Source organism: Malurus melanocephalus, unplaced genomic scaffold (genome assembly GCF_030028575.1).
Source record: "Malurus melanocephalus ecotype Western Australia unplaced genomic scaffold, MMel_1.1 scaffold_149, whole genome shotgun sequence".
NCBI lineage: Eukaryota > Metazoa > Chordata > Aves > Passeriformes > Maluridae > Malurus > Malurus melanocephalus.
Genome location: NW_026623381.1, coordinates 811,404 through 832,390, shown reverse-complemented (window position 1 = coordinate 832,390; position 20,987 = coordinate 811,404). Strand labels below are relative to the sequence as shown.

The following is a 20,987-nucleotide window of genomic DNA, read 5'->3' as shown; positions in this document are numbered from 1 at the left end:
TACAATTTCTTCGCCATCATTAAAAAAAAAACCCCAAAAAAAAATTTCCCTTTCTTATTCACAGATATATTTGTGGCAAATGGCTGAATAATTACTTACAAACAAAACAATCTCTTTTKAACAAGTTTCTTACACCAGTAAACACAAGAGGGAGAGCTCTCTGGGAGGAGGGGGTTTGGCAGGGGTGGGGTGTAAGGGACAGGGCTGGGCTCTCCCAAGGTGATGCCCTTGCCACCTTACAAAATTTACCAGGTGACACAGGAGGGGCTGTAAGGCTTTAGGATCTGAGGTGTAAYGTGAGCCTTTGGGAGTTTGTGTGTCCCACCCACCCAAATTCACCCTCGGCCCCCAGAACGGGAAYGGGGCCCTCTGCTCTGCACAGGAGCAGGGAATGGCTCAGAGGGGTTAGCACCAAACAGTACCTTGGGAAAGCCCTGAGCCCCCCACACCGTGTCCCTGGCCAGACCCTGCTGCACCCACCCCACACCCCCAGAGCTCCAGGAGCAGCAGGAGCCAAGCAGGGCAGCTCTGGGTTCTCACTGAGCACATAATTCCCAAACTGGCATCACTCCCTTATCCTTGAGAGCTCCAAACTCCTCCATTCCTCATCCTGAGCAGCAGGAATGCTGCCAGAACCCTCCATGCCCCCCTCACCCACCCAGCCCTGGCATCACCCACGCCATAAACACGATGGCAGGGCCACCACAAATCCCAGAGGAACAACATCAGGGCATTGGAAACAGCAGCTCAAAACGCCAGGTGTTCAGAGAGGCAGCTCCTGCGGCTCAGATACAGGAAAAGCTGTTCCCCATCACGCTCCCACACGTGTATTTGTTCATATTTGCACTTTGGAAGGGAATTGTGGAGCTGGAGAGCAGAGCCAGCACCCAGCAGACGATGGCTGGGATGGCCAGGGGGAAGGGCAGCTCGGACAGACGGTGGGAATGTCACCACAGACGGTGGCAATGTCACCACAGACGGTGGAAATGTCACCACAGACGGACCTTTACTCGACAGCAGCAGCAGGAACAGCCCATGGGAGCGGGGCAACGCTCCCAGCCCCCAAAAGTGCACACAGCTGGGAGGAAGAGAGGCTCTCACAGCTCAGGGACAGCAACCAGGAGTGGATTTTGTAGCCCTTACTCTACAGGGTGGGTTCGCCCTGAGCTCATGAGGTGGGGTTTGTCACGGCTGCAAGAAAAAAACTGCCCGGCCTGGGGGAATCCTGATGGGAGAACAGGGAGGACAGAGCCAGGGACACATCCCTCGGTGGCCTTGGTGGCATCATGCACCCAGAGCTCCTTCCTGCTGACCAGTGGGACCAGTCTGTGCCCGCAGCGAGGCGGGCRGGACTGGGGTGATTGTAAAGGTAACGGGTTTGGGGATGCCAAAGCAGCGATTTCCCCTCCTGCCTGACCCCAAAGTCCACKTCCAGCCTCCATCTGAGGGTTCAAATGGTTTCACAGCCCTCTCCTCCTCCCGGGCCAGGTGTCCCCACCCTGCCCCTCGCCCTGRCTGCCAGGGCACTGCCAAAATCCTGACCTGGGGAGCCCCGTGAGTGGTGGGGCGGGGGGTCTGCGCCGTCTCCTYGGGGCTCCCTCCCCTGGATGCCCCCAAATCCTCACCCAGGCACAAACCTTCAGCCTCACCCTCCCACCACCATCCCCACGAAGGCTTTTAAAACCCCTTGACAAAAGAGGGGTGCCCCGGCGGGCACCCCAGAGTCTCTGGGCTCTGTCCATGCAGGGGCGCACGGCTCTCCGGGGGCTCTCCGGGGGCTCTCCGGGGKCTCTCCCGGGGCTGCTCCACCACGGCCATCCCACAGACCATCCATCTTCTATACACGGGCCGGGGCCAGGCCCTGGCAGGCGCTGTGCAGAGGGGGGAGCGTGGGGAGGCTGCGGGAGCAGTCCTGGGAGGTGTCCGGCACGCTGGCTCCGGGCGCTCGACGACTTCCAGCGGCCACGGCCGCAGTCACTGCACCCCCTCCTCCTCCACGTAGGTCGAGGGGAACCAGCCCACCTGTGGGGGACAGGAGAGGTCAGCAGGGGCACAGCAGAGAGGGTGATGGAGTTCAAGGGGTGTTTGGAGCATTCAGGCACAGGGGGGATGGTTGGGGTGTCCTGTGCAGGGTCAGGAGTTGGACTCYTTGAGGTTTGTGGGTCYCTTTCACTCTGTGATTCTGTAAGGGAATTCCTGTCCTGTCACCGAAATAATTCCCTGCCATCGTGTGCTGATCCCAGCCCTGGGTGTGCCACATAGCTATGGGGGTCAGCCATCACCTGAATTTGGGATGGAAATCCCAATGGTGGTCAGCCATCACCCAAATTTGGGATGAACTCCTGATGACAGTCAGCCATCACCCAAATTCAGGGTGGAACTCACAATGGCGGGTCAACCATCACCAGAATTTGGGATGGAACTCACAATGGTGGGTCAGCCATCACCCAAATTTGGGATGGAACCAGCACCTGCTAGAATTTGGGATGGAGTATCACCTTGGACATACTGCCTGCAACACTTAAGGGATCAGGGCACGGAGAATGTCTCCAGTGGACAAACCCCTTGGGATACCAGGATAAACCATCAGCCTGCTGGTTCTCCGGGATGCTGAGCTTTCACCCCTGCAGATTCACTCCTGTGAACATCCCCATGGGTGGATTTAGGGAAGATCAGGCCCTCCCACCACCTGAGGTGACAGCCCACCCAGAATCCAGGAAAAGGCAAGCAGGAGTGGGGCACATCCCCTTCCCATCCCTGCTGACAGCAGGGAGGATCCCGCACCGCAGGAACGGGACAGGAATCGATCTGTCTGCACTCACCCTTCCGTTGGTTTCCCCTTTCCACCATCCCTGGTCCCCTCCAATCCTGCTGTAGATCTTCACCACGTCCCCCTCGCGCAGCGACAGCTCCCGCATGTCCCGCGCCGCGAAATTGTACCGCGCCACGGCCGTCCCTATGACCCGGGGTGTGAACACTGCCAGGGACAAAGCACACGGGGTCAGGACAGCCCCACGCTGGCTGAAGCCTGGGGAAAGCTTGGAGAGGTTCAACCTGGGTTTTCCACCGCAGCACCGAGAGCTGGGGATGCTCGGATAAAGGGTTGGTACCATCCAAGCTGCTCGGCCCCATAAAGAATGGGRTGGGTGGGGTTGAAGTGGATTCCTGCTGGGATTGGAATGGTTCTGTGGGTTTGGGAAGCCACTCTGTGCTGGTCAGAGGCTCGGTGGGGATTGTTGGGGTGGAGGGTGCTTTAGTGAGGCGGTGAAAGAAAGGATTTCATAGGAATGTGCAAMGATAAAGAATGGAATCACGAAAAAATCCTATTCTCATCTGCCACACAGCTCCCAGCACCTGATGGAATCCTTTTGTAAACCARCCTGGATTTAAGCTACCTGAAAAACTGAGTTATTGGGAATGGATTGTCCTGGAGGTTGAGCAGATTTTGAGTGCTTTGCCATGAGGAGGAACGAGCTGCTCATCTGGAACCTCCCTGCTCCTCTCCCTGCCAGGGAACTGCCAGGGCCCCTGGAAACTTGATCCCATTACTGACCAAACCCTAACACTGACCAGCACCCCGTGAGGAGGAGATGACCCCAGARCCATCCTGGGAGCTCCACCAGCACCAGCACAGCCCCAGCCCCACGGATCTCCATCACTTCAGGCAGGGGATGCTCAGGGGAGGCACAAGGAGGGGGGAAGGCAGAAGCAGCACTCAGCATTCCTGCCCCAAGGCCTGGGCGGGGGAAAAAAGGCTGGAGAGCAACATTGGAGGGATGGGATGGGCAGAGGAGGAGAAAAATGCACTTTTTCTCAAGTTTGCARAAAAAAAAAAAACCCACCCTGAGGGGATGTTGTGTCTCACTGCCCTTTGCCCCAGGATTTCCAAGGGTTAATTTCATTTATAAAAGTGAGCAAACCAAGGTTGAACAAGTCTGAGGGAAAGCTTTGCCCAGGTTTTCAGCTCTCGGGGTGGGAGGAGATGAGGATGGTGATGGAGACAGTTTGGACACACAATGTGCAATCACCGGAGGGTTGCTCCGTCCTGGCCAGGCAGCCAGGCTGGAGAATGGACAAAAAACCATAGCAGCTTTGAGCTCTGTCATCAGGAGCTTGCTCAGAGCCCCTTTCTCCACACATTACCTCCTGCAATATCTTCTGTGCTGTTRGAGAATCCCAAATTCCCAGATTTACACTCGGAAAGGTAAAGTTTGCCAAGATTATGCCAAAGACAGCACCAAGAAAGGCACACATGGCTTTGCTGATGATATTCCCTGCCCAGCCTGGACGAGAGACTGAAAGATAAAAGCTTCACTGGGAATTAAAAAAAAAAAAAAATCAGGATTTTGCTGTGATCCCATCARCAGGGAGGATGACACCAGCCTGGAGCACATCAAATCAAAAAGGTAAAAGGGGTAAAAGGGCTGGGGCAGCGAAACCCAGCCCCAAACCACAGCTGACAGCACAGCATCCCCCCCTGCCTCCTCAAGGGGCTCCTGAGCAGCCTGGGACAGCAGAGCTCGAAGCCTGCTGGACACTGGGATGTCCTGGAGGATGGGGAGGGTCGATGCCGATGCTCGGTGGGTGACACACATGGGGCAGGCAGGTCGAGCTTGAAGTGAGATCCCAAAGTGCTACATCCACTTTTGTTTGGTTTTTTTTGTTCATTTTAGCCCTTTTTCTCAAATAGCAACAAGTCCATCTCCTCCCTGCCTTGATTTTGGGGAGCGTGCTTTGCTGCCAGGCAAGCCACRGTTAATTAATTTAATTAACTTGTTTTCCAGGGCAGCACTGGGGACCCCCTGAACTGCCTGTGGGGATGGAGGGACAGRGGGGACCCCGCAGGTCCCACTGGTGATGGCTTTCAAGCTGGGGATGGTGGCAGGTCTCTCCAGCAGGGAGAGGCACTGGTACCTGACCAGAAGGGACTGGAGGAGCTCTGAGAAGAAAAGTTGAGGCCCTGAGGACTGAGAAAAGAAAAGTTGTAGGAAGCGCAGGAGGCTGCAAAGAGGTTAGAGAGAAACAGAAAGAGGCAGAACACGCATTAAAAAGGAAATTAAAATGAAATATTATAAGGCACAGTGCTTTACAAGCGTGATGGAGGAATACAGGGCAAAGCATGCAGAGGGTCCTGTGCAGGGACAGCTGACAGGTCTGGCCACAGTCCCACAGCCACTGTCAGAGCTCAAAAGTCATCCTAGGGTTGTATTTAATGCAAGAAGGTATTTAATCAGCTTTTAAAACCTATCTGCCTTTGGTTTTCTTTTTTAAATACACCACAGAGAAAAATTTTTAACATTTATTTTTCCCTRCAAAGCAGTTAGTTCTGCACTCAGGCTTTTGGACAAAGCAATACCTTGTATTATTGCACATTTTGCTTTCCATTTGTTTTGATTTTTTCCTTTTCTTCTTCTTTTAGACACAGACTTACCATTTGCACCCAYCATCTCCATTAAAGGAGCCCCACTGGGATTTAAACCACAAGCAACATTGGAACTGGATCCATTAAAACACAAAAACCTCACATGGATGGGAAAGGCAGGATAAATCCCACCRAGTGAGCATCACATCCCTGCTCCCAAACACAGGGAGGGGAAACCACCTTCAAAGGGGGCAAAACCACAGCAGGGGAACCAGAAAAAACTGTCCCTTCAGAGGAGCAGGGCTGGAGAGCCATCCTAAAAACGCCACCAGTTGGGCARAATTTATCTGCAAACTGAGGAATTCAAGCCCTAGAGCTGTAAATCCCTGCATCCAGCACTGCTACAGCTGGCTGGGAGGGGCAGGCTCCCCATGACAAGCTTTCCCTGCAGCAGCCTCACCTGGGGAGCGGGTGAAGGTCCTGGAGGTGGAGCGCTCCCGTGATTTGTAGGGGTATTTCAGCGTCGTGTCCAACTGCTTGAAGCTCTCCTTCAGYGAGTGGCTCTGGTAGTACTCAACCAGCTCCTGGCAGGGAGGGAGAGGCACCAAGCTGTCTGTGCCACCCCCTGCACCACTGCTGGAGTGCATGGCACAAAGGGGAAACAAAACCCACCAGCAAACTTTCGAACTTCTTGGCTTCCGTGATGTGGATCCAGTTGTCCTTCTCCACCACCTTGATGTGCTTCACCTCCTCGTTGAACCTGCCAGCGACAGCAAAGGCACGCTGGAGGGGACTGCAGCCACGTGCTGCAGGCCTGGCTCGTCCTCTGGCAGTGAGAAATATGGAATGATTGAATTTCTCCATGAGGAATCACTCACTTGATGCTGATGGCAAAGCGCTCGGCCTCGGCCGGCCGCTCCCGGATCAGGTAGGTGCCGCTGACGTGAGATTTGAGCAGGTTGTCTGTCTGCTGTCGCTCCATGTTCCCTGCAAACCTGAGCCCAGAGGTCCATTAGTTCATTWAATTCATTCAAGTGAACTCTTATCTTTAAACAGGCACGTTTTGGATATAAAGACACATTTGCTTTAAAGGCTGGAAGGCAGGGAGAGGAATGTCCCAAATATCCTGAGCAGGAGGCAAAGTGCCCCAAGGTACAGAAGGAGCAGCTGAGCCACTGAACCACACAGAGAGTGGCCTCTTCCACCAAAAAAAACCCCACTAATTGGGAACCAGTCCCCAGGTTAATGAGGCTTCAGCCAGAGAATGGAGATGATTTATATCCCTGAATTCCTAAACCTGGCTGCAACTGGAGAGGAGGAGCAGCAGGCAAGCCAAGCACAGCCTCTCCTGCCAAGGCAGGAATTGCCTCCTTCCTCCCACAACCATTTTTCTGGGCACAGAAAACAGGAAGAGAAACCAGCATCTCCCTTTTTTGCCTCTGACCCTCTCCACCAGCAAAGAAATCCCCACACATGCTGCCAGGGCTTTCAACACCCAAACTSCACTGTGGCAGCTGCACTCAGAATTCCTCACTGGAGCAGATTCCTGACAAAACAACCACCAAAAAGCGAGGCTGGGCTGTGCTGCAGCCGACTCACCACGGGTACGCCGTGTAGTCGATCTCCCGCGAGGGCGGCCGGCTGTTGGGGGGCTGTAAATTGAGAATTTCCTATTAATGATGGGGAGCTGTAAATTGAGAATTTCTGTTAGTGATGGGGGGCTGTAAATTGAGAATTTCCTATTAGTGATGGGGGGCTGTAAATTGAGAATTTCTGTTAGTGATGGGGGGCTGTGAATTGAGAATAGCTCAATAGTGATGGGGGGCTGTAAATTGAGAATTTCCTATTAGTGACGTGGGGCTGTAAATTGAGAATGGCTCATTAGTGATGGAGCCAGGATCTCCCCAGGATTGGACACGTGTGGGATGCTCCTCTCCAAGGCAGGATTCCCTCTGCCCAGCCTTTCCCAGGCTCTGGGCTCAGTGGGCAGTGCTGTAGCTGAGCATTGCCAGCTCCCAGCAAGACTGAGCAGGCTGTGTTTGCTCATTACCTGAGTGGTTTTTAATTGGGAAGCAGCTGACAGCATTACAGCAAGCAGCTAAAACGATTAAAATAAACCAAAGGCTGTTTTCCTGCACCGGGGCTGATCCTCGAGCRCTCTGCCCMCAGAGYCTGGATGTGATCCCATCAACTCCARCCTCAGGAATGGGGCTGGGGCCAGCCTGACCTGACCCCATGGGATGAGGGATCCACCTCCCTTTTAAGGTAGAGCCTCACTGAAGGTCCAGGAGATTTTTGGAAGGACTCAAGATTTCGGGGATAACTCAAACCCCTTCACCCACCTGGTACTCCCAGCCCCGTCTCCCCTCTGGCACTTACCCTGGCATCCACGGGACAGGGTTTCACCGAGGAGCTGGGGAAATAACCYGACTTCTTGGTCTGCAGCAGCCTCCCCTGCAAAGCCAAGGCAGAAATCAGRCTGGGCYGGGCACTGGGAGCACTGGTGTGGCTCCAAACTGTGTCCCCAGCACATCCCCGCACCAGGAAATCCCACAAATTYAAGGGATTATGCAGAATTCACTGGTTTTAAGGTTTTTCCAGGGTTTTTCCGAGGGGAATGGCTCTCACCTCCCACCATGGTGAGTCRGGGTCCCCCCTCAGCAGCTCAATGACGTCCCCAATTTGAAAGGTCAGTACTGGCTTCCCAGGAGGGGCTGGGGTCCCATGGTAATTCTGAACTGCCACCATTTTCGGACCTGGGAGAGAAATAAAACAATTTCATTCATGACCTTGTCCCTGCTGGAAAAAAAACCCAAACAAAACCTCTCCTCCTGAAGCTGTTACTCCCCATCCTGTGATAAGGCAGGATTTAGGGTCAGGACACATGGAAGCAGAAAGGAATGGTGAACACAGAGAATGTTCCTGGCTCCTACAGTCACAGGATGATTGAGCTCCCTGAGCAAAAATAAACCCAGGAGGGCTCCATGAGCCCTTCCCAGGCCAGCCCCAAACCCTGCTGGGCTCAGCAGTGACACCACCATTGCAAAAGGGGCCAGGGGACACTCAGCTGCCACAGAATCTCAGCTGGACCTGGGGCTCCAACACCCCTCAAGTCAAAGTCCACTTGTCTGGCCAACAACTGCACATTCAATGAGCTTCCCCCACTGCACCAAACCCACAGTGTTTATCCTCAAAATGCCTCCCCACCTCGGCCTCTCCCAGCCCAGCAAGAGCACTCCGTGCTTGTTTTGCTGGTTTTTTTTTTAACCACAAATTTGATTCAGGTTTCTTTTTTTCTTTTTTTGCCAGGCTTGGCTTTCCTTCTGTCAGAAACAGCACAAAAACAAATTGTTCTTCTCCTTTGAGCCAGAGCAGGGGCAGGGCAGGCCCAGAGCTCTGTCCAGGCGAATTTGAAACACAGGAAGATAAAAAAATCATCGCAGCAACCTTTGTGCTGATGGCCTGTGAGCACACAGGAGACCCCAGCAAGGGAGATGTTCCCCATCAGCACTAAATCTCCCTGCCAGGACAGGCCTGYTCTGCTCTGATTTGGCACAGGAATGTTTTTCCAGGCTCTCCTTGGTCCCTGGTGTGATGGGCAGAAGCTGAGCTGGTCCAGGGGCATGAGGGCACCCCCAGAGCCCCAGGGGCAGCAGGGACAGGAGAGCCCCCATCGCTCACCACGAGGGTGCTCAGGACACTCCTGAAGGTCCTAAAGCTCTTTCCTGGTTTTGAAAGGAATTTTCCCCTCCCACAGACTCAGTGCTGGGGATTCCTGCAGCATAACCCAGCTCTCCCTGCCCTCCTGCCCCACAGCAGTGCCCTTACCTGGTCCAGCACCCAGGGAATCCTGCAAAGAAAGAGGGAAAATCTCAGTGGAGACACGTTGGTCTCAGTTCTCTCTACCAGTACCCACCATGGATGGGAAAATCGTCCCCAGACCTCCCTGGTACCCCCCAGCCCATGGTGGACAAGGACAAAGTTGGGGTGAGGAAAAGGCCAAACCACGTACCTGCTCTGCTGAAGAACCTGCAAGGGAAATGGTGGGAGAAAGGGTTAATTTAACAGGCAACAAACCCCAATTTCTGCTTCTCTCCAYGCTGGGAGTATCAACAAGCTGGCATCAGGGTGGGATTTGATGGGGGAAGCCCAAAGCAGGGGTCACTYGGGTCATTTCTCTGCTGCAGGACCTGGGCAGTGACTGCAGCCAGGCARGGGCAGCTCCTCACTGGCACAAAATTCTGCAATTTTGTTCCTTCCTCTCTCACTCCCCACCCAAAACCTCCCCAAAGCCCTCCTGTGACACCCCCTGGAGCATCACCAGGGCATAGCTGTGTCCAGTCTACACCAAACACACAATTTTTTGCCATATTTTGGRAYATTTGRCATGCAGAGACSAGCTCTCTCCTCACCAGAAATGCTCTCMCTGCTGCAGACCCTCCTGCTTTCACCATGAAATGATGAAGAAGTGATTATCTCCTTTAAATGCCCATCCACAAGGGCTGGAGCATCCCACCCACTGCTCAGAGATGCCATCCCTGGGATGCAGCTCGGAGTTTTAGGGGATTTTGTGTGTTTTTTTGAATCTTTTAAACCAGCCATGTGAATTACAGGTGGCTGGGAGCACACCGATATTTTTTATGCATTAACAAACATCAGTGCTTTACAGAACGGATCTCTCAGATCATTCACAAAACAAAATCACTCACCCATCTTGCAGGGAGGAATGATCTCCAAGCACTCCTTGTGAGCACCTGCTCCACATTTGGGGCAAAGGTAGCCCTGGTAGAAAGTTCCTCTGTGCCAAAAAAAAAAAAAAAAAAAATCAGAAAATCCCAATCCAGCCTCAACTTTGAGATTTTTCCTTTCCATGTTTTAGTGCAGAACAGAGGGAAGGTCACTGCTCACCTCAGGAACATCCTGCAGGCTTTGCAGTTGGTTGTCTTTTCAAATGTGTACATCTGGAAGTTGTGGTGATTTGCAGTGGCTTTCTCTGGCTTTATGTTGGACCTGAGGGAAGGACCTGGGGGTCATCACCATGTCCCCACGGGGCTGTTTGCATTGCAGTCCCAGCTGGGACAGATATGAAATCCAGCATGAAAGGAGATCACAGAGGCTGTGCACAGAGGGTTTTGCCCTTCCCCTGGGACAGGAGTCACGGATTTGGCCCTGGCCTGAGTCAATCATCAGCCCAGAGCTGTGGTGTGGGTCCAGTCCTGCTCCTGCTCTGCTCAGGACCAGCTCCTGCAGCACCACCCTCCCTCCTCACCCTCCTGCTYCATCCTGGTGCTCCCTCACAGCCCAGCACCACRGTGAGGTGTCCTTCAGRGGATCACAGACTGATTTGGGTTGGGAGGGACATTAAAAATCATCCCATCCCACCCCTGCCATGGGCAGGGACACCTCCCACTGYCCAGGGTGCTCCAAACCCTGTCCAACCTGACCTTGGACACTGCCAGGGATCCAGGGGCAGCTCCTGTGGGAATCCTGTGCCAGGGAAGGATTCCTTTCAAATATCCCATCTCAATTTCAGAGATAACCCCCATTTTCAGAGATGCTTTGGTGGGGATGCTCAGAGAASGGTTCCAAGCTCCTTTTGCACATCCCACACGAACTTTCAGCCCAGAGCTGGTCCCCAGTGCCCTGATGGCCCCAGACACTTCTGGAGCAGCCCCTCACGCTCACATGGCCATTTCAAACTGCTCCATCCACTTCCTCTTCATCTCCTCTGTCTTGCAGAAGAACTGGAAGCCCTGTTTCCCCTGCAGGTGGATCAGGTAGAAGCCGTACGACCACTGCAAGGGAAAAGMGAGATGAACACAGCAGAACACASCCCCMAAAAACTTCCATTCAMACAGCTCAGCCACCACTCTGAGGCYCTGAGGGTCTGCCCTGTCCCTGCTGTTCAGGGAAGGGCAGAAAGGAGGAAGGAGGAAGGAGGAAGGAGAGTTCCCTGCTCCTCCAACATCGCGGGTAATGATGCCTGAACCCCGCTGGCGCCTCCAGCTCAGACCAGAGAGCATTTCATGGTGGCAGACGAGAGAGCCCGGATTTTTCTGCTCCACTGGATCCTCCCCAGCCACTGTGTCCCTGGCTGACAGCAAGTGACAGCCCAGGAGGAACATCTGAGCTGCCCACTGCACATATGCTCAGCCTGTCTCCTCACCCCGCTGCACACACACACGCCACGGCCACAGGGAGCTTTGCTTACCATTTTTCCATGAGACTAGAAAGCATGGGAGAGCAAAGTGGAAATAGATTTCAGTCAAACACCGAGCCAGGCAGCAAAACTGGCTGTTCCCACCCCGCTGTCCCCCATCCCATCCGTGCCAGGGCTCTTCCCGTGGTACAGGAGCAGATTAAGCTCACTGGGCTCTGCTAAAGTGAGAGCTGGGAGGTTTTCCCTCCATGGCTGCAGAATGAGCACTAAAACACAGGAAAATGATGCTCCCTCAGTGCTTCCAGTACCAATTCTGGCAGCCTGGGGTGCAAAGCTGCCTTTTCCAGGCTCCTCCACCCTGCAGCTTGTGTGAGCAAGAACACCCTGGACCTCCCTCCCTCCATCCCTGCCCTCCTCTCCTGCCCATCCGATGTCTGTGCCCTGACACGGAGCCAGAAAACAGGGAGCAGCTTCCTCCCTCCCAGCCCCAACCATCCCAGCCTGCTCAGGGCTGCTCTGCCAGGCCACAGGTCAAGGATCCAGCCCAGCSCCACGTTAATAAACATTTCCCAGCGCTCTTCAAGGCTGCCCTGGAAGCTGAACGTTTATTTTCCAGCTTTTTGCAARCCCCTGTTTCTATTTTAAAAGGCTAATGGGAACACACTACCCTGAAACAGCTCCAAACTGCTCTCCAGAGCTAATCCTTGCTMCACCTACCTTCTTAATGTCCTTGTTATTCATGGGGTCATCAGTCATCTTGTGGAAGAGCAGCTCGATAATTTCCTTCAGCTCATAGTTGTACCCTTTCCTCTTGCAGACGATCACCACTTTATCAAATAAAAATAAATACCTGCCCAAAGCAAGCAAACAAACAAGGAACCCAGTCAAACAAACAAGGAACTCAGTCAAACACCTCATTAAAAAACCCGAGGGGAAGGATTTGGAAAGCTCTGCAGGGCTCCCCAGTCGGTGTTGTTCAATTCTTGGCCCCTGCTGGGATTTCACGTCGATGCTGGGCTGTGTCAGTGAAATTCCAGACAATAATTAAATAAATGAGCTCACAGGGAGTCGTCAAATGAGTCTGGGGATGTTTCTGAGTGCTGCCCACTCACCTGTCCTGTTTGGTGTGGTTGACTATGGAGCGCACCTTGAGCTCCCCRTCGATCTTCGGCCGCCCAAACTCCTCCAGCTTCACTTGCTGCAGGAAGGAAAGCAGGGCTCAGACCCACAGCCAGGCCTGGAACGCTGCTCTGGGCAGGTAGAAACCCCAAAAAAGCCCAGATTGCACCCTCCCAGCCCTGCTCAGGCTGGCAGAGCTCTGGGAGCAGCATCACCTTCCCAAAGGGAGCCAAGGATGCTCCAAGGGGAATCTGCACAGGAACACGGRTACAGGACCCCAGGAAACCCCAGGGYACCCCAGGGCAAGGCTCAGCAGCCRAAGCATTTTTKCAAACMCYTCCCCACCTCYAAAAASCTGTTTTTCAGAGGTTTCCACAATAATGAAGGATTTTTGCTGTTAAGTAATCATCAATTAAAAGCTCATCGTTCCCAAAGGAAGTCAAGGCTTAAATCCCCCAAACTCAGCACCCCTCCTGATGCACAGCAATGGAAATGYTTGACACCTCTGGAGTTTGGAGGATGAGATTCTCCTTAAAACACCTGGGTGAGATTTTTGGGGCATTCGGTGTCTTATTAGATGAGCCCTTCTCCTCCACTTTCAGTTAACCTCTGTCCTCTCAACAGAAAATTCAGTTTAACAGAAGACAGATAGGGGGATTTTTGTGTCCTCTGTAAACTAATAATGCGAGAAAAAGCCAAACAAATGTTTTTAGGGTAAAACCAACAAGAGATGTAACCTTCCACCACAGCCAAAGCAGCTTTGTGATGGAGCATCCACCCCTGGACCAGCAGCAAAACATGAGAGAGTGTCTGAATACATGGGCACTAACAGAAATTGCCCCTCCAAAAAAACAAATATGTTAACAATAATCATACTAAATTGGTTTTAAGAGGATTTTCCAACTTACCAGGTTTTCTATAGAGCTYTGAAATTCACTTATTTTCTTTAAAGTCTCTTTGTCCCTCTTGACTTCATTGATGTACATGGCCAAGTCCTTAAAAAAAAAAAAAGGTGAACGGTTATTGTTTACTTGACCAGTTCCTCACCCAGGAGAACAAACGTGAGCCTGGCTCCCTGAATTCCTCAGGAACTCCAGAGATCCCGGGACAGGCGAGCACAGGCTGTTGGTGCTGCAGTGTTTTCCATTTCCCAGAAGATGGCAATGCACGAATCCCTGGCAGTGCACGAATCCAGAGCAGCACAACCATCCCAAACCCCAAATTTTTATCCTTCAAAGAGACGCCATCCCTTCCACCGAAACAACTTCTTGCACCTTTCAGAGTGAATTTGTTGTGCCTGTTTGCTTCTTATCTGCTCCCTCCTTGACCTCAACAACAGCTCCTGTCAACTTGGATTAAATCTGAACAGGGGATTTTTAAAGACATSCCCCTCGGGTCAGACCTTGCTCAGCTCCTCAACACAGGAAGGGTTAAGCACAGCCCATAATCACAGATCTACRTGACAATATTTGTAACATCAMCCGGGCGGGGATGGCAGGGACGATGATGAGAAATGACACAGCCAAAAGCCTCCTGGAGCAGGGAAACACACAATCCCAGGGAAACACACAATCCCAGGGACACAAAACCCCAGGGACACAGAAATCCAGGGACACAGAATCAATCCCAGGGACACACAAATCCAAGGGAAACACACAATCCCAGGGACACAAAACCCCAGGGACACAGAAATCCAGGGACACAGAATCAATCCCAGGGACACACAAATCCAGGGACACAGAAATTCTAGGGAAATACAGTTAGAGGGATATACAATCCCAGGGACACACAAATCCAGGGACACAGAATCAATCCCAGGGAAAARGTCAGAGGGACGCACAAATCCCAGAGGAACACAATCAGAGGGACACAGAATCCCAGGGACACACAAATTCCAGGGAAACACAATCCCAGGGACACAGAATCAATCCCAGGGACACAAAAATTCCAGGGAAATACAGTCAGAGGGACACACAATTGCAGGGACACACAATCAATCTCAGGCACACAAAATCCCAGGGACACAGAATCCAAGGGACACACAAATTCCAGGGAAACACGGAATCAGTCCCAGGATCAACCACGACTTCAAACAACAACGTGCAAACGCTGGCTGTGGAATTTCACCGGGAGCTGCCTTTCCCCCATCACTGAGGACTCCGTTCTGCATTCTCAGGTGGAGAAACCAGAACCAGAAACGATTTTTTTTTTGGTGAAAATCCTGCCCTTGCCTTGCAAAACCAACTATTGATGCAAAATAAAAGGGAGCCAAATCCCTTGGGGAACGTCACTCCATCCACACCCCTTACCCAGCCCTCGCCCCAGACAGCAGCCATGTCAGCACAGCAGACAGAAAGGCTGGACTTGTGATGAAAGACTTTGCTTGGAAGTTAAGCCTCGGTTTACAGATCAATTAAAACCAAACCRAGYKGCTCCCAAAACCCCCCGAGCCCAGYRCRGTCAGAACTGCCCCCACACTGATGGGGAGGAGAAGGGAGAAACCTCCCTGATGGTTATCAGTGCTTTCCTGCAAGAAATGCTGAGCCTGCAGCAGAGCCAGAGCAAACAGATATTTATTTTCCAGCAGCAGTGCTGGTGCTGAGGCCACGAGCGGGGTTTAACCGCTGTCACCGGGTCCAGCGTTCATCTGAGGCCACCACAGCGAGAGCATCGTCCTTCAAACAACCCTACAGAGAGCCAGCAGCAGCTCTGGGTGCCCGGGCTGGCAGGGAAAAATGGCTGGGAAGGTCACCCAGATTATGTAAGAGCCAGGAAATGCTGTGGTGTTACAAAAGCTGCAGCTCCCAGAGGGAAAATAAAGTGACCGCGAGCATCAGAGCAAAACAYGGGGATGGATGGATGCTGAGGTGCTCTCCAGAGAGAAAATCTGGAGTTAATGAGGGTCCTCAACTCAGCTCTGCTGACTGTGGATGTGTGTGTGAGGAGATATATCCCAGTCAGAAAACATTTGGATGATTCTAACAATTTTATTTTTTTGTTGAGGATGTTTTTCTCGAGATTTTGGGGGTTTCATCCAAAAGCTGAAAATAAGTAAAATAAAATAATGATGCTGGAAGACCATCACCCAGGCGGGGATGGCAGGGACAGTGATGAGAATCAATTGCTGAAAGAGCATTTTTCCTTTGACAAAACAAAATAATTTAAATGGTGGATTAAAGGATTCCCACCCAGCACCTGGCTAAGAGCACCCACGGAATGCTCCCACTGCTGCCACACTCCCTGACTCACTGATCCTTCTGGAGCTCCTCCAAATCCCTCCCAGCAAAAACAAGATTTGGATCTGGCACAGCCTCTTTGCACACAACAGCAATGGGAAAAGTTGTAATTTGTCACCAAAGCCAAGCTCCCACCGCTGCCTCGGGATGAGGACAGCAGTGACAACGCATCAAATGACAATCAATACCCACAGCTGGGGCTGAAAAGAGGAATCCTTGCCTTCCCTCTGTGCTGGATGGTTTTTCCATCCAAGTTTTGGTGTCACAGAGCAGAGGGATCCTGARCTCTGCTGTCCCCAAAGCCCCCTCCCTGCTGCCACCCTCCTGTACCTGCATCGCCTCCAGAGCCTCCTTCAGCTGCTGCTTCTCTGGCCGGTCCGTGGAATGGCTCAGCAGCTCCTGAAAATGTGTAAATAAATAAAAATGAAGGGTTTGGATGTGCTAGGAAGGATGCCCAGGCCCTGCCTGCACTGGACAGGGTTAGACTGCAGACACTGGCCTGAGCACTTGCAGAGTGGTGACAGGGATGCCAGGGGGGATGCAGGAATTCCAGGGGTGACTGGAGGGGTGCCAGGGTGACAACAGGGATGCCAGGGAGGTGGCAGGGATGCCTGGGTGACAACAGGGATGCCAGGGAGGTGGCAGGGATGCCAGGGTGACAACAGGGATGCCAGGGAGGTGGCAGCGATGCCTGGGTGACAACAGGGATGCCAGGGAGGTGGCAGGGACACAGGGATGTCCGGGCAGGCCGCTGTGGCCATAGGACAGGAAACACACCAAGGGCTGGTGCTTGAGAAATCTGTTACACGAAGCTGACAGAAGGAATTTCACACATAATCAGATTATATGCAAGCTTATTTTATATTCATTAAGTGCCTCTYGTGGCTAACAAGTGCAGAATTACCCTGGGTCACCGTACTTTAGGAGACACCACAAATATTATTGTCGTGTTAAGTAGCTGTAGTAATTATTTTATTTGAAGGRGAATAAAAACCCCCAACCTTTGCTCTGCATTTGGCAACGATTCACCTTCCACTGATAGAGCTGGAAGGTGCTACAGCAGAGAGAGAAGTGCCAGAGCTGTAAAACTCACTTTTAACAGGAGATGATACTTCAAAACTCTTTGCATTGGAACCACCAGCAGATCTTGCAGTTTGAATTTCCCATCCTGGACCTTCAGCGTGCATTCCTAGGAAAGAGATCAGTGAGGCAGCTGAGGGGAAAAACAGCAGCTTCCCACCCCAAAAAAAATCTCCAATGTCTTGTAGATGCTTGTTTGGCTTCTGTAAACTCAGCTGGGGTTCCACCACTGAGGTTATCAAGGAATTAATCCTGGGGCTGGACCCTAAAATTCAGCCATGGCCATATGAGTGAGGCACTTAATGAGCTGCTGTTAATTAGGGCAGAGCAGGAATGCTCTCAGACCTGGGGAAATGTCACACCAAACGCATTTGCCACCCTCATGTGGCTGATCCGTGAGGGGCTGGCACTGAGCATTCAGCCTGTGGCTCTGGAGCCGCTGATGAGCATTAAGCCATTAAGATGAGCTAATTGTGGTCGCAGGAAGTTTTGTCACTATTACCTTGGCCCAGACCCATTTCCAACACATGAAACAACCAGGGCTGCCATGAAGGTGGGAGAGACAGGAAAAGGGAGCACCTGGATGCCCCAGCCTWGCTGTGAGACCCAGAGATCACACCCTAAACAATTCCTAAATGCAGTTTGATCCCTGAAATGGGTTTGCACGGGGAATCAGAGCGCGTTTGCGGCAGGCAAGGTAACGCGTGCGGACAGCCCGGCAAATTCTGATTAGCACCAGGAGCAAAGCTGGAATTGGAGCTGCTGTTTCCACCCAGGCCTAACAATTCACCCCTTCCAGGGCTCCTTTGATTCCTTTAATATCTGMATCAGCCCCTATTCATGGAGCCTTTAGGCTGGGGAAGGAGGCCAGGGCAGAATTCCAGTGTTTGCCCAGGGACTGGGGTTACCTCTGATGGTGCTGATGGATTTGGAAAAACCAACATGGAAAACCCTGTGGAGCCTGGCTTGGGGATGCTCAAGGCCTGACCAACTCAAACAACTTGTCCCAGCCAGCCCCACTCAAATAAAGTCACTGAGTTGTTTTAATTTGAATAAATTCAGAGAGGAAGGACAGAGAACGGGTCTGGCAAGGAGATACGGGAAAAACAAGGGGTCAGGACAAGACAACCCCCAGCTTTGCTCTCTCTATGGGCAGCACAGCTCACTCTCACACCCCTCTCCTCCTCTGCTAAATCAAACATTCCCCAGACACCATTCCCAGCTGCAGGAAACCCTTCCAAACCCTTTCCAAACCAAGGGGTGGGCAGCACTTCTCACCTCCACCTTCTGCCGGACATCCTCACGGTTGGCAAGGAGGTGGTTCAGGGTGTTCTGGGCATATTCCATGTGGCTGCAGTACTTGCCATAAATCAGCAGCCTGGAGAGGGGGAAAATCACAGATTTAACTGGAAAGGATGGCAGTTATAAGCTGTTATAAAAGATATATAAACGTGTGTACAACGGAAGGACAAGGCAAACAGCTATTTCTCTGTGTAACTGCTTAGTAAAGTATAAACACTCTTTTATTGCGGGGCTTTTGGACATTTAAACCTTCAACATTTAAACATTTAGGAGTTTTTAGAGTCCAGAGAAGGTTATTCAGCTCATGATGAACAGAAGGGGCTGGATGGCCAGAGCAGAGGAGCCTGGTTTTGGAGGGTTAGATGAGRTACTGGGATCAAATTCTTCCTCATAAGGGTGGTGATGAACTGTCAAAAATTGCACAGTGAATTTGTGGCTGATCCTGGAAGTGTCCAAGGCCAGGCTTGGGACAATCTGGGATGGTGGAAGGTGTCCCTGCCCATGGGACTGGATGAGTTTTAAGGTCCCAAGCCAAACCATTCAGTGATTCTAAGCCAATTTTCTCCCACATTTTAGAATCATCCCTTCTTCAGAGAGCCACAGAGACCCAGAGATCAAGAGCCTGGCTAATTGGGAAAAGAAGGTTGTCACAGCCTTTGGAAACACAGCACGGACTCCCTGGGCTATAAATTTAAACACCTGACAAAAGAGAGCAGTTCTGTCATGGATTGCCCCCTTTTCCTCAYTTCCCTCATTAATCCTGCCTGACAGGTTTGGGTTTTCCCCCCCTCCCTGTCCCTTAACTGTTCTGCTGCTGATAAGAGGCATCTTCCATCACTCCCTGCAGCTCATCCATTATTTGGGAGCCTTGTCTCTGGCTGGAGATGATCTGGGAGCCACTGACCCAGCGCTGCTCCATAAACACGGGACACTCACAGCCCGGGGGGAAGTGAATAAAGAGATTTATGGAGCCACAGCCCCGCAGCCAGCACAGATTATTCTTCTGCCTTTCCCCCCTGACAACTTGTGCACAGGCACAATAATATCTACCTTGCCAGCACGGGGAGAGYTTCAAAGAGGCTTYGGGAGCATAAATTCAAACCTCTGGYTTCYAGAGAAAAGAGATTTACAAACTATTTCCTTTTAAAAAGCCCCTGCAAAGCCGAGGAGCAATGCATCATTTTGCCAGAATGTCTCTGAGGATGCAGAGGGAAGCAGGAGAGATTTGTCATGGACAGATTTGATGGAGGAAGATCTCCTGTACAGGGACCAAGTGTGGACTGTGAGGTTCATGTTCCTTTCCTGGYGGGGTAACTCCATCTCCCCAGTGAGTTCACTTTCTCCTCCTCCTGAATTTCCTAATTTCTTTGCTGTAAAATGTGGTATTCTTGYCTTTCCTGATGTGGAAAAGGACTGTGCCTGTTCACAACAGGTTGCTCCAAACTCTTCACCCTCAAGAATCTGGTTTTGGGGGTTTCTCCAAGGCAAAACTCCCCTTGAGCAGCAGCTTCCCAAAATCCCAATGGACTGAACAGAATCCACCATCACCACCTTGCAGCCACTGCTCTGGCTCCTCCACTCACATCTTTCCAAAGCTTTTAGGTCCTTCAAGAAGTTGTTTGTGAACTCTCCCAGGAATGGGGTCAGTGTGTTCACCCATGAATGGAACATTTATTTAAAAGCTCAAAACCAATCCTCGTGCTCCGTGGGACATCCCTGGGGAGCAGTGCCACCTCCACAATTCCCTTCCCTGCYCCAGGGGATGGCACTGGCACGCACACAGCTGAGCCAGGAATTAGGAGATCAAAGCCACCTAAGTGAGTTTCATGAGTATTTTTTAATTATTTGCATTCTTCTTTGGGAACTTTTTTTTTTTTTTTTAAATTTAATCCAGAAAAAATGCCCTTTGTAACGAGAAGAACGATGGAATATGTGACCTCACGGTGTGTTATTAATGCAGATGGTATTTCTGGACTTATTGACTTCTGAATGGCATTTCTGTGTCTAGACACTGGTTTAATCACAGTGAAATAACAGCCTGGCACCGTTCCACAATGAATCACCCTTTGATTAGTATTAAGGATATTAAAGGCTTTTATCAACCTTATCTCTGCGTGCTGGGGTGCTGCTGCCTGCAGCTGCCAACGCACAGGATCGATTCTGCTGCTCAAAGCCACGTTTTAGTCATCGTGAAAAAAGGTGCTGGGCCAAAAAAATGGGATTCCTGAAGAGTGAGGAATCGCTTTGATCTACTCAGGGACAAGTCTGYCCTGCACAGGACTCGTCCCACCACATCACAGGAGACCACACGAACACCCTGAGGGTTTTAATGATGTTTTGGTGAGGTTTTAGTGAGGTTTTAGTCCATTCCAGCTCACCACAACCCAAGCGTTCCCATTTTTTTGTGTCCCCACAAACACTTTGGATATTCAATCTCCCATGGGATGCTGAGCTCAAGAAAAACCCAGGTGCTTGCAGGGAAAAGGATCCACACGACTGAGCCTGGCTGGGAACAGAGGAGATGTCCCAGGCTCTGCCCTGGGYGACCTGACACAATTGTGGATGGATTTGGCTGCTCAGTGTCAGCACTGAGAGATTTTTCAGCTGCTTGAGAGTGTTTTGCTGTGGAGGATGCAAACCTGGGCTGCTGGGAAAGGCATTTCTGAAATTATGGAATTACTGAGGGTGGAAAAGGCCTCAAGAACATCACCATTAACCCATCACTGCC

The 20,987-nt window shown here is 51.7% G+C and overlaps 1 protein-coding gene across 2 annotated transcripts in view; it reads right to left on the bottom strand.

Moving 5' to 3' along the window:
- The window catches only part of VAV2 (vav guanine nucleotide exchange factor 2), a 120,269-nt gene continuing 99,282 nt past the window's right edge, over positions 1-20,987 (bottom strand). Inside the window, exons 9-28 of one of the 2 annotated variants that reach the window (XM_057371540.1) lie at positions 18,236-18,335; positions 16,971-17,066; positions 16,208-16,276; positions 13,550-13,636; positions 12,635-12,720; positions 12,240-12,372; positions 11,048-11,157; positions 10,271-10,372; positions 10,072-10,160; positions 9,375-9,391; positions 9,191-9,212; positions 7,991-8,118; positions 7,742-7,816; positions 6,962-7,014; positions 6,241-6,357; positions 6,035-6,122; positions 5,823-5,946; positions 4,915-5,001; positions 2,823-2,977; positions 1-2,022 (exon numbers count right to left, since the gene is read on the bottom strand). In XM_057371540.1, the coding sequence (XP_057227523.1) occupies positions 1,975-2,022; positions 2,823-2,977; positions 4,915-5,001; positions 5,823-5,946; positions 6,035-6,122; positions 6,241-6,357; positions 6,962-7,014; positions 7,742-7,816; positions 7,991-8,118; positions 9,191-9,212; positions 9,375-9,391; positions 10,072-10,160; positions 10,271-10,372; positions 11,048-11,157; positions 12,240-12,372; positions 12,635-12,720; positions 13,550-13,636; positions 16,208-16,276; positions 16,971-17,066; positions 18,236-18,335 (1,786 nt within the window). In that variant the 3' untranslated portion in view covers positions 1-1,974. The remainder of the gene's footprint in view (positions 2,023-2,822; positions 2,978-4,914; positions 5,002-5,822; positions 5,947-6,034; positions 6,123-6,240; positions 6,358-6,961; positions 7,015-7,741; positions 7,817-7,990; positions 8,119-9,190; positions 9,213-9,374; positions 9,392-10,071; positions 10,161-10,270; positions 10,373-11,047; positions 11,158-12,239; positions 12,373-12,634; positions 12,721-13,549; positions 13,637-16,207; positions 16,277-16,970; positions 17,067-18,235; positions 18,336-20,987) is intronic. The other variant, XM_057371539.1, reaches the window with a different exon arrangement.